We start from the raw sequence: 13584 nt of genomic DNA on the forward strand, positions 1-13584 counted from the left end.
AATTATATGTTATATCACACTTGTAACGAGAGAAACACTACTTTCAATTACAGATTCATATAAACGATAACTTGAACTTAAATAATATGTTAAAAACTAACGCAATAGTCATAGACCGTAAATTCGACGGAGACTCACCTGAATTGTGATCGCCTGGATGCACACGAGCCGGATCGGGACCGCGCTGTTGGAGGAGGCTGCTGTGACTGGGCGAAGTCCACGACTGCGGTCCCTGGGGCGAAAGTGAGCGGTTCGAATTCAGTTGGTCCATAGCCACTGCCGAGTGGTGTTGCCGTTCCGCCGCCGCCGCCGAGCACTCCGCTTCCTCCTGGGAGGTTGGCGAGTCCGCTGCATAGTTCTTCGTCTGATAGATCTCCACCTGGGCTGCTGTGACCTGAAGCGCCAGCTTAATCGGTTATTGGCTGAGATGCAGAATGTGCCGTCACAAGAACTTACTTGAGAACGCATGTGGTCGATAGGATTGTCGCGTCGGCGATCCAAGGTATCCGCTGCCTTCTTCGTCAGAGAAGGGGTCATCGAGTCGCTGCATTGATTGCGATAGTCCCATGCCGCTGCAGCGTGCAAAAGAAGGTAATGAAGAATTAAAACCAAAAACGTTGCAAATTGAGCATACACCATCAAAACACAATAACTCGACTCGACTATACATTCTTCATTTATCATCAGCTAGCAACTTAAGGCCGAACTCAAAAGTGAAATCAAAGCGAATAAAATGATATCGAATCGAATACATATATTCATCAGAACTAGTAACGAAATAAATACAAACCAGTGTCAATTGGGAGAAGGGGATTGGCTGAAATGCTGGAATTCACATACGTATGCGATTGACTCCGGCTACTAGCATTCAGTGGCCCTTGCCGGAATGACTGAGACCTGCAGCAAAAGAAAAGACAAGAGGATACCACGTTTTATATTTTCACATGCTCAGGTATTGGTTTTTCGGTTTCGTAATTTGTTATTCCTTTTAGGTTTAGCGTTTTCTCTAAAGTTTTAGTTTAGCGTTTTCTCAAGGGAATATTTTATTTGGAATTTTCTTTTTTTATTTGGGACAAATTGATTAGAAGTTTTTATTTTTGTATTAGAATTAAGCTTTAAACCAAGTCATTTCAGTGAAAATTATAAGGAAAGTAAATGGTAACGGAGGAGGAAAAACAACTATAACGTAGAGAATGTAACGCAATACATATTCAATATCCTAGGGTACTACTGGGGCTCGTATCTATCCATTCTACGAACGAAATGTAGCTCGGATAACTTAAATAAACAATAAACTTCTTCTCTGAATATGCACAAACAAATATTCGTTAAATCGACCGCGAAAGTGTTTTTTTCATTTATTTGTCTAGGTTTTGGGGATATGTATAGTAGAAGCAACCGACTAACTTACTACACACTTTGGGGAGCAGTGGGATAGGGTTATAAACGTGTTTAACTGGCTTACCATCAACGATATGCTTGTGGTATAAACAACAGTATCAACAACACACAGAAACGTACGACAATAGGAGCTTTTGGGGAGTTTATATTAATGATTACTTAAAATGATAAATTTTAGTTGAAAGCCAAACTGCGTATGAGGTTTTCCCACGATCCGTGATTTGCAGTGGATTAGTTTTTAATGAGGCTTAGGACGGGAAGGAAGCTGAATCGGGTGGATGGAAAGAAAACAGAATGCTTTGGAGTATCATATAATGAGTTCCAATTCGGTTGCAAGTTTGGGTCACAAAATCAAACTCTATCTACATCTACATTTGTTTTAAAAATAAACTGAATTACGGGCAACACACACACTGACATATGGTTAAGCACCCCCACATTGGAACGTGAAGTAAATCAAGAATGAATATTTAAATGTTTATAAGGAAAATAAATGTCAAATCAATAGCGATAGTAATTGAAATGCTTGTCGTTCTTTGTTGTACATTTAACTAGATTTGGGGTTTTGTTTTGGGGGTTTCTTTAATTTTTAATTGAACTATTTTAAGTTTAAGTGCTATTTTTATTTGTTGGAGTTACTGTTTTTGTACCAATTGTTTTTAAAATCCTCTTCTCTTTTCTAAGGCGCAATTATGACCTTGTTAGTTTTTCTTTTTTCATGTGGTGTTCTTTGGAATTTTTGTATAAGTTGGATGGGTAGGAAGAAATTTGCTTGAAAATTATAAACAAAAACGATACATTGCAAGTGTAATAAAAAGTGTAAGAAATAACAAACATACGAGTCGAGTTAAATGAGAACGAAGTAAAGATGATTAAGCTATGTAGGCTGATGAATATATTATTTGTATTTGCTTAAAATTAAAATTGTGTATGAATATAGAGATTATTTATATTTAATGCTCGTACAAAACTGGTTTAGAAATTTGAGGCGAAATGGGTATTGTTTTAGAAATATACGCTGCATAGCCAAAGCTCATATATTTATTTTTCAACAATAAATGTAAGGAAAATAAATATTTTCAGGAACTCAAGCAATTTGTCAGCAATATTTTAAGATGGTAACACTAAAAAAATTACGAGTTTTGGTAAAAGCTTTTGAAGGTCAAATCTGAAACTAAAAGGTAATGCTCGGCGGGAATTTGTTGTATACTCGTACCTTTGAAAGTTTTGACGCTTCACATAGTTTTCTCGAACAAACTCGATTATCTGCTTCTGGGTTTTTCCGCTATAGCTGCAATGCAATGTGAATATAATAGTTACCTAGTAATTCATACCTTTATTTCAATAAAAAAAGACATACCGGAATGAGCTGCCCCGTGAGAGAACGCGAGTTTTCCGCCTGGGCGTATTTTGTACGGCAGTGCATCGGAAGAATCCGTGATTCTCGACGCATTTTTTCCAGAAGTTTTTGCACTCATTGCGACCCTCGAAGAAGAACTCCACGGTGTCCTTGTAATATCCCTAAAAAATTACACAAATTATTCATTTCAACGGAAACCCCATTAAAGCAACTGCTTACATATCCCTCGGGATGCAGTTTGACCAGAAATCGCTTGCGCTTGAAGGAAATCTTGCGTATTTTAGCCCACGAGAAGGTGTTGATGCGCGTGATGTTCTGGAACACTGTGATTCCCATGTGGGCCACAGCTAGATTAAGTGGCACCCCTTCCACATCCTTAGCCGGATGCATTTTCATGCCATACAGCTCACACCTCCGAGCCGTCTCCAAGAGGTTAAGATCCGCCTCCGCCGGGGATTGACCACTGGTTACAAAAACCGGACAATTAGAGGAACTCTGAACTATTTGACATAGTAATATTTAACATACACATGCTTTTTGTGGTTCTCCATAATCTTTCGCTGCATGGCGGCATTCTGGTGGGGCACAAAGCGGTAGGAGGACAGATAGGTATGGTCGGGATAGTCCTCAGGAACGAAGTCGCCGCAGGACGCCTGGACAATGTAGCTGGCCATCAAGGACGCCGTGTTGTCGTTGCACTGCAGACTGCCTGTGGCCAAGTCCCGTTTGATTTGCAAGCAGAACAAATATCTGAAGAATACAAAAAAACGTTTGAAAATATATGGTATAACAAAACGAAAAGATAGTCATTGATATGTTTTGTATGGGACTACCACAGTTTTGTGTCGGTTCTCGAGTCTTCATTAGACTTTTCTCCTTATCTCACCTGGTGTACTCCTCCTCCAATTGCGCTGGATCGGGTGTATAGAACTTGATGCAGAAGCGCAGCACTGGATCGATAAGTGAGAGGCCCACCTGGCGATTCATTGGCTTCTCCAGATCCAGCCAGTATTTGGTATGTGTGGAAACTTCCTGGTATTCCAAGCCAAAGTAGTCGGCCTCAAGTAAGTTCAGCTGACGGCATACTTGTTCAAATAGCACACGCCCCAGAGCTTTGGCCTTTAAAAATGAAGTAGAGAAATGGCACTTAGAGAAATGGAACTCACACTAGCACTAGATGGAGATCTCATGAAGAAATCTTTGAGGGGAGAACACGGGTTGACAACTGAGCTGGTAGGTTCCATAAGAAAGCTCGTTGAGATCGTGAATATATAACTTAACTTGCAGTTTGCGGCCCATCGCAGATGAGGCCCCAAGCCAAATGCTTTGTGGGCGTTGCGCCTGATTGCATTTGAATAAATTTCAATTGGGTCGACGGCAGCAATTAAGTTAAATAAAGCATCAGTGGCGACGGCTATATGAGCAGACCTCGCTGCGGTTACTTAGAGCGAATATAGGTCTAGCACTTTATATACATATGAGTGCTTCAAACTATAATTGTATTTTGCAATCAAGAAGCAACCACTTAGTATTATTCGGATGGAAAATACACCTTTATAATTAAATCACTAGCATTCAGAGGCACTTCCAATTCGGACTTAAATGTTTTAATGTCTTAAAAGCTTTTACCTAATTGCCTTTAACTATTAACAAATTAGCTTCACGAAAATTCACAAACGAGCCACATCGAAAACACCAATTGGGTTCCGCATAGCACCTAACAGAAACCACATTCCAATTTGCAAAATACATTGTTTCGGGATCAGGAAACAATCCTTGGCAGATGTTGCGGCATTTGGCAAATAAGGGGATTCGCCTAGCCCCTATCAACCAATCAGGCAGAGTGCTGTGTCAGTTCGATTTTGTTGCCAGCGCCATAAAAGCAGGCAACAATCTATCAGGGTGTGAAATGTGTGGAAGGGCGTGCCATATTTATGAAGCCCGCCATTGCCCATTTTGTGTGATATTTCAATATGTTATGCTCCAAAATGTATGTAAGCCCTGATATAGGGCGCATAAAATTCGTTGGCTGACATCCAAGCTGCTATTGCGGCTCTTTATCGCAAGGGTCGAAAGAAATTAGTAGTAGCTGGTCAGCGTATTAAATAAAAACAGGACAGAATGCTATAGTTGAGTTCCCCGACTATCAGATACCCGTTACTCAGCTAGTGAAAATGCAAAGAAGAAATTTCAAAATTATCTGGCATATCGGTAAAAATTAAATATAAAAATTTTCTAAAAGTGTGGGAGTGAGAGTTTTGCGCCGTTTGTAGGCGTGACAAAAAGGTTTTTGGCAAATCTAAAAATTTACAATATATATAAAAAAGTGGAGTGGGGGTGGCAACGCCATTTTTGGCGTACCGATAGAAATTGGCAAAAAAAAAAAAAAAGTATCATCTAAAAAGTAAATCATCTACGTGGCAGCTCGGAGATGGCCAGATCAACTCGGCTATTGATCCTGATCAGGAATAATGAGCAAGCAATAATGAACAACACTCAATTCTCGGTTATAAACAAAAACTTATCTAAAGAGTAACCATTGCATAGCAATATCTTATTTTAATTATATTATATGAATTATATATTATTATTATAATTATTATAATTATATTATTATAACCCTATATTGTAAAACTAGAGAGACAGGTCTAGTTGTCAACAAAAATTTGATTGACACCATTTTAAAAACCGCTCCTATTCCCTTCCGGGGAGGTTTAAATTAATTTGGCACACAAGGGCGGGTGAATATGTGACAAAGTTCTTCCAAAAGTCGCCCCATACTCCTGTTCCTCCGGCAACCGCACTCATTGTTTTCTGGTCTCCAGCCAGAAGCCACAATGGGGCTACAGCCACGCCCAAGCTCTGACATTTTCATGGCCCAGGTATACGGGCTCAAACGCATATATCTACGGGGCATTCATTGGGAGCGGCTTGGTGGCCCACAGCCCTTTGTCTTTTTAAGCCAATTTCAGGACCAATTTCCAACTACGCAACACACCAATTAACTTTGGCGACTTCTGGAGGCACTGCGAATGGAAATGGCAAAGCGACAGGAAGCTTTTCAATGCAATCAACCCTTCCACCGGCTCCAATATGCCCACATACACCCATGCAGATGCGATAAGTTGGCCCTCTTTTCTCGGTTATTCCATTTGTAGCCATCGAAAGACGGAAGCGGGACAAGGAGCATTAGCCACTGCACGAGAGCCTCTGCAGGCAGGTGCCGCATATGCACTGGAAAAAACCGCCCATTGCTCCAATTTCACTCTGACCAAATTCGAGGAGTCGAGCACTTTGCTTTATCGCTTTGATAGGGTTACAATTGTTAATCCGGAAACCTTCATATTCTTCTAGTTAGGTGTACTTTTGTATTTCATTACCAATCATATTTATCATATATTATATATATTAAACCATATATATTTTGTCAGTGCATGCGAGGCTATGGCAATCGAAAAAGAGAGGCGGGGAAGGGCGTCACCTCTCATCTCGTTCTACTTGTATTGTCCTTGCCCATCGAAAGTCCTCCGCTAACCCCATTGAGCTGGGTCAACTAGCTAATGACAAGCTTCTCCCAAAAAAGAAGGCAATTCACGTAAGCAGAATTTCATATCTGAAGTTTTAAAAACACATTGTAGATTGGTACAATAGTTTGCGTCATAGCTTTATACATTTTCAAATGGGCTTACATTATTCTGCGCTATCAGCAAAAAACGCTCATTGAGATACGTATTTCAACATTTTTTGTAGACAAAACACACTATTTGGCAGTGGAAAAACACTTTTGGTAGCAAAATAAAAGAAGTCGTAAAAAGAACAATTCTTTAAACTAATCCAACTGCATTTAATTAAATCGTTGTAAAGCAAACGGTCATAAACTGCTTTCATTTTACAATTTGTTCACAATGTATCACAGTTTTATAGAGATCTCGTTCGTCTGCAGGTAATTGTGATATTTTGACTTCAAAATGTATTCAGTAGGTCAAGAGGTAGCCACAAACTTGACTACATCCTCATCGCCCTCGGGCTATTTCCCTACATCATTCGCATTCAAAGCCATATAACCATTTACAAGCCACAAAATCCATTAGAAGCCCTTATTAATAATGCAACCGACCGACCATGCAACAATATGAATTTCGACACACAAGCATAAACTGGCAAAAAGCAGTCCTGCAATTGGTAAAACAGATCTAGAGGCTTGGGTTTAAAAAAAAAATGGAACCATGTCAATACATATAGTAGGTTACACCTCTTGCTTACAAGGATTTCTGTGCACTGTATAAATTGCAAATTGATTGAATTTTTAATGCGAACAAAGTAACAAGGATTTGTGTATTGAAATTTGGTAGTGCTTTAAATTGCCTTCTTATAGTACATGTTGAAGGAACAATGATATATAGAAATAGTTTAATACTTTAAGTATTGTGAGTGTAATAATAATGTTATACTTTACTTGATATGATTTTGATGTTTTGACTTTTTAATATTATTTATATTATTGTTTTAAATTTATTTATCCCGATAGTTAAACAGATATCTGGTAGTCGAAAAACTCGGCTATTGCGTTCACTCTTGTGGCGTTATAAGGTGTGTAGTAAAATGATATAAAAAGTAAAGCGACACCCCTTTAATCATTGACCTTAAATGGCGAGAACAACTGTCGACTGTCTACAATTTCCCCTTTCGTATAAAAAGTTTAGTTTGCCACAGGCAAATATAAATATGGCAGCAGAAGAATGCAGATAGAGTACTGGTACTCGCGCAACGTTTACAACGTTTAGAGAGCTGGGGCATTGCCTCAAGTGCCACTGTTTGAAGAAAAGGTTAGGCCAGAAGCCCAACGAGGACGACGGGGTAGTCCACCCCCAGCGAAAAACCACAGCCCCAGCCACTCCACTGGCCCAAGGAAAACCACCCGAGCAATGGCAAGCATTGTGATGTTGCCCTAAAACAGTTCCACTTCTTGCTGGATTTCCGGCCTGCCTGTTGAAGCCTTTAGAATTTTGGAATGTCTACAGTTTCAGGCAAACTGGGGGCTACACTGAGACAGCAGTTTTATGAAAAGAAAAATTTAAATAAAAAAATTTAATATAATTGTCCTTTTTTTATATGCACAACTTATAACTCCAACGTACACAACTAGTTTAGGTAGCTAAATTTCACAAAGAGTAAACTACGTTTTCGTTTCGATCATTTTTGAGGTACACATTTGGGCGTGGCCACTTGAGCTTCGCAACAAAAAGTTGTAAGCCTTTCAATAGGCCGGGCTAGTGGAGCCAGGAAGTGGCGCAAAAACACCGGCAGAATGAGCAAACAGCGAGAACTCAAATCCATTAACCAGCCCAAAGTGTCTGACAACAGGCCAAACACGAATGCGAATTCTTATGCTCTTGCAAGGAGAAGGGAAAAATATGCATCCTTAAACCATATCTGAAAGTATGGTGATTCAGTTGCATAAAGCCGATTTGTGGCGACACTCAGACAAGGGTCAGGCACTCAGACAGTTTCGAGTCGGATTCCGTATAAAATAGAATCTGGTTATAAGGGAGTTCCTTCCCGAAAAATCTATGCCGAGCTCTTGAAATGGCCACATTAAGCGGATGGACCGAGGAACGGATTTCTGCATCTACAGCAGCCCTACCCACGTTTCCTGTTGAGCGCAGCCTGTTCGCCACTGGAGAACAGCGAAAAGAATTTTCCATTTTCTGGCCCTGTGCCAACTGAACTGGGTGCCACGCCTACCAAAACCTGAGGACCTTTGTGGCAAATACCAGATACAGCCTCTCCCTTCCTTACTTTTTCGAGTTCACATTTAATTAAAACTAGCTTCTCATATATTTTACCCATTTCCACGTCAACTCGTTTGCTTCGAGGCAGTGCTCTACATTCATGAAAAGTTGTGCACAAATGGAGATACACTTATACAATTTTCATTTGACGGATTACTTCCGTTCCGACAGGAGCATCCTGGGTGATGTTTTTATAAAGTGAAGCAGCAATGAAAGAAACTTTTTATACATTATACCCTTCGCTCGTAGAAAACAAGGGTACCTTTTACGTTAATTCGTTAAAAATTATATCGTTTTTTAATAGATATAGAAATAGTAAAAACATACCTGCACTTGGAACATGGTGATCGAGTCGTCCAGCATCTGGATGCGAACAGTCAACTTTTTTCCGCCGCGATGTCGGGGAGTGGAGGGCGTGCCATCCACCCCAGAAGGAGTGCTGAGGGAGTGCGTCATGCGGCCTCCGGGTAGACCTCCACCTGCGCCTCCGCCCGTGGCCATATCGTAGTGTCGACCGCCTCCGCCGCCGCCGGCGGATCGCGAGGCTGTGCCCATGTCGGCCAGGGACATTTTGTAGACGAGAATCTTGCTTACCGCTGGCGGGGGACTTGCTAAGGATGTGGCATAGAACGAGCAGGATTGGTTTCCAGTTCGCGTCTTGTGGGCCCTTTGTCTTCGTAGAGGCTTGGGCTAAATGCTTTAACTTGGAATGGTACTGGGTTCGATTCGTTTGTCTTCTAAATTGTATTGCTCAGCTGGTTTGGATTGTTCCTCGTATTGTCTCTGCGAGTGGTTAATTCAATTTCAGTTCGTGGCCAGAAGAGAACAATAACCAAAAATGTAACGCCGCAACTCCACACACGCACGCTCGCACATATGTTTCACATTTGCCTCAATTTCTTGGGTCAAAAAGTTCCCCCTGAGTTTCTGGGTCCGATCAAAAGCGCTTCTGGCATATTCTATCTTGGGTAGGCAGAACTGGGTCGTTGTTCTCAAGTTTTCTAGGCGCATTAACATTTACAACACGCATCTGTGGCACTGAATTGCTTCATAGTAGATCATCGGGACTTGGCATCGGGTTCCTACAAAGTTTGGAAGAAGAACATTGAGTTAGACATCATCTTAAGTGATTGCAAGAATATTTAGCACTGGCTTGAAAAGAACAAAAGGGCGTTTTATTTACAAGAATCAAACTTATTCACTTAGCAGGCTATTCATAGTAAAACGGAATCAAATTAAACGCTACAATGTTTTATAGGTTACAAAACAAACAAGTACGAGTATTGCTGATATCTGAATATAAAACGCCCTTAGTTCTACTATGTAATAACATAGTAGTTGCCAATAGGCAATCTGAGTAATCGTCTGCGAAATGCACATACAGCCTGGCAAAATCGTAGGCGCTATCTAGCTATCTAGGCATCTGAGGGTTTGTCGAAACCATTTCTACAGTGGGCGACAATCTCAGCCATTGAAAAATTAAAACAGAAAAGCCAAGCATAAACAAATTAAACGACTAGCTGGTAATAAGTAAAAATTTTGTATGCTTAATCACAATATAAGCATAATAAAAGAGACCTAAATAGAAATGTGGTGGGAAAAAATTAGTGGGCCACCTTGAAAATAAATAAGCTTATCAAAGCGACCCACGGGGCATAAACAAGAGAAATTGTTCTGGCTGGACAGGCGGCAAATCAAATGGAACTTCGTTTTCTCCATCTGCTTCCAGGCCGATCGGGTTTGACGGGCCCCGAAAAGCCTACCCACGTGGACAGCCTACGTTCCAAAAAGAAAATGCACAAGGGGAGTACAACTCCAAAGCTCGAAGTCATCGCCAGCCTACATACGAGTTTTTTGATGAAGCAGAAAAGAAGTTTGGCGCCTACTATGGTGTGGGCAGGCACAGCAGATAGGCACAGAAAAATAATAGGTGGACAAAGTGTAAAGAAACCGCCGTACGCCAAGAAGCATTTATTTATGCCTTGCTTCATATATCGTAAATTTCGTAAATTTGAAAGCTGTCAATTTGCTAGATACAGGATGCCAGCCGCGTCCACAGAGCTGAATGGGGCGTGAAATGTGTGAATTTACGATGCTATTCGAGTCCCTCGTACATTTAAGCATAGTTAGGTTGAAGGAGACACTTCGAGTGTAAAGCATGTGTGTTGGCCTGATAACCAAGCCCCATGGCGTTCAATGAACCGCACGCTTTTCGGACAGCCATTCATGGGAAGGGGTTGCTGCGATAACGAAGCACTATCTGCAGTGAGTCAAGGAACTCTTTCTCATACGAGCATATGCATTTAGCATGACCAAACAAACTGAAGTAGCAGATATGCTCCTTAGCTCGAGGTCTCAGTTCGCATAAGTCACGAATGGCCATAAATAATGCAAATGATTAGCATGTGCTCATATGGAACATGTGCTTAGAAAATAAATTCACGTTATTTTTAACTTTGCTAACTGTGGGAAACAAAACGGAATGTACTCATAGAAATTTGGGTGGCCGGTAAAAAGTTTTCGTTGGAGTTCAATTCTGAGACTCCAGTTGTCAATTCAATAATTTTGATTCTAGCTTATCGCATGAAAAACCTCAAAAGAAGTGTTCATCACTTACACAATGGCACAGTATTAGCGATCTGGGGATATCGAAAGAATATGAAAACTATGGAGTTGTCCTGGGTGACCACTACAAAGAATGGGGTTGAAGTACCGCTATGTGAGACAAGTTGGCTCTGACCAAAGCCGCTTCTCCAAGAGCCGCCTATTTATGCCCCAAGTGCTAGGCCTTATTGGCTGCATACCGCTCCGCATTCCGGGCCAAAGTTGGCGAATGATGCCACATGTGCTGCAAATCTGTCCGTCTTAATCACTGGCAGCCAAGTTGAGCACTGAAGAGTTTGTCGTTTGTCAAGCAAAGTTTAACAAGTTTCTAATTACAGGAGATGGAAGTTTCTGCCACCAGTCCATGCATCTTTCCCGCTTCTTCGTATCAGTACCTATATAAAGCATTGTGCGATAGTGTGTGACCCAGAAAGTTGAGCGAGCTGGTAACCCATTAAAGTTTTATGACCTTTATATGCTGTCGAGTGACATAAATTCATGGTTTATTAATTAAGTTTCGTTCGCCATTCTAGGCGTGTAGGAGAATGTCGGCAATGGGGCGTGGTTTCTTGTTTAATATTTCAGGGAAAACGTCAACGTCACAAATGTATCCCTCCTGTAGCTACACTGTAAACTAACTAACTGCATAAGAATCGCCACAAGCAACAAGGTATACTACTTTTAAAATAAATGTATGCTGCTAATCTGCTATAATAGGTATCTCATGTTTACACAACCCTCTAGGTGAGACAAGTTGGCTCTAACCAAATCCGCTCTCCAATCCGCTTTCTCCACTATTGACAGGTCCACTTGGCGACATAAATACATTTTTCCTTTCAATTGGGCCCTGGTCCCCAGATCTGCTTAAATATATTGAGCATGTCAACTTTCAATTCAAGCCTGAGCAATCTTGAGCTCAATTTTATTGATCTATTTGGCGTGCATCTCAATTAAAATGTATCTCCAGCATCTTTCATAATTCCCGCACGACTTGTCCGGGTGAAAGAGATGAATCACTAGGAGATTTCTTCGAAAAATAAGCCAGTTTGCCGGGGAAGAACAACAATTGCAGCTGGGTGTTGGCAGAGAGGCAAAGAAAGAAAAATTAAAACTTCAACGAAAAAATCTCTTTTACATCCCACATGGTAGATATGGACGGCCTCCACTTCCCATTTTTTCCACGTTCTACAGTGGTCTAAAAATAAAATGCACACACAGAATTAATGTGCGAGTATGTGAGTATAAAAGGATGCACTCCGCTTGTCTGTCAGCCAGGCGGACTTTCTTTTATTTGTTGCTACTGGCAGCCAGTCAGTGCGTTTCAAAGTCAACTCTTTTTAGGCGTCGGTCGGCACAGCCTTTAGTGCAGTTCATTAAAATATTTATTTAAAGTCCCCCGCCCTACGCATACCCACACCATACCCTACAACCACAGCCAGTTGCTCTTTTATATGACTCGGCTCTTTGTTTACTGCGCGGTGTACAGCCTTTCCTTATGGCACACACTTGGAGGCATAGGGGTACAGCATCTGAGCAATATACGTTCAGGGGGACATGTGTGTGGCAAATTTTTCCTGAGCCAGCCCTTCCTCGTCTGCATTTCTACTAGTCAGCATGTGATGTTCCTTAGAATAGCCAGAATCGCTTAATTGCTATCTGTGCGCCATGAGCCAAAGCCTTCAATCTTGTTATATTTATAACGATGTGGTGCCTTGAGATACTTTACTGGAAAAGGGTTTCTCTTTGCTATTCTATCAGCAGCAAAAACTATTTTCCCAAGGTACGCAACGCCTTTCACGAATTATTTGCTAGTTTGCAAGACAGCAATAATGCAATAAAGAAGAAACTTATGAACGAACACAAACTGCAGAAGAAAACTCGAAAGGGACTGTGCCTGTGTGGAAATCAATTAGTATTGTCGCGGGTAGCTCGCAGATACCCCGACATCCACAGATATAGTCGCATGTGAACAAGACCCCTGCTCAGTACGAAGTGACAGCTGGACAAGACTTCGACAGAACAAACAAGTGGCTCTGGGTATTGATTAGACAGCCCGAACCACCTCACCCGCCGAGCGGACCACTAGTGGCAACACTAGTTGGAATTTACAGCAAATTATGGCAATTTGTTGAACAAAGCACGATAAAAGCCACCTAAAGATTGCAAAATCGTGTGCATGGAGAAGAAATGATAAAAGTTCTTGAGGGACTTGTGTTATCTTGACACGAGCGTCTCGTATGAGACAGTTGAGTAGAACGCTCTACAAACGGTTTTTGAAGCCTCTTCTCCAAAGGATTCCCAACAATGTTAAAGCAATCTTTTAAATGAATGCAATGCAAAAGTTTTTAGCACTAGATGAAATCTTGATTTATGTGGGACAGGAATCAATTAAGCAAATTGTAGGAAGAGAATTCCAAAATACTTTAT

The 13584-nt window shown here is 41.0% G+C and overlaps 1 protein-coding gene across 3 annotated transcripts in view; it reads right to left on the minus strand.

The window, feature by feature from the left end:
* LOC6552337 (FERM, ARHGEF and pleckstrin domain-containing protein 2) overlaps window positions 1-13584 on the minus strand; it is a 34666-nt gene that overhangs the window by 18065 nt on the left and 3017 nt on the right. For 2 of the 3 annotated variants that reach the window (XM_001978838.3, XM_015154063.2), the window contains 9 exons: window positions 8881-9635; window positions 3648-3880; window positions 3290-3511; window positions 2981-3224; window positions 2762-2922; window positions 2618-2692; window positions 791-897; window positions 457-572; window positions 139-394 (listed from right to left, as the gene is read on the minus strand). In XM_001978838.3, coding sequence (XP_001978874.2) covers window positions 139-394; window positions 457-572; window positions 791-897; window positions 2618-2692; window positions 2762-2922; window positions 2981-3224; window positions 3290-3511; window positions 3648-3880; window positions 8881-9123 — 1657 coding nt within the window. In that variant the 5' untranslated portion in view covers window positions 9124-9635. Of the gene's footprint in view, window positions 1-138; window positions 395-456; window positions 573-790; window positions 898-2617; window positions 2693-2761; window positions 2923-2980; window positions 3225-3289; window positions 3512-3647; window positions 3881-8880; window positions 9636-13584 lie in introns of those variants that run through there. The other variant, XM_026976195.1, reaches the window with a different exon arrangement.

The sequence above is a fragment of the Drosophila erecta genome, unplaced genomic scaffold (assembly GCF_003286155.1).
Source record: "Drosophila erecta strain 14021-0224.00,06,07 unplaced genomic scaffold, DereRS2 tig00000000-arrow-pilon, whole genome shotgun sequence".
In the NCBI taxonomy this organism is placed as follows: domain Eukaryota; kingdom Metazoa; phylum Arthropoda; class Insecta; order Diptera; family Drosophilidae; genus Drosophila; species Drosophila erecta.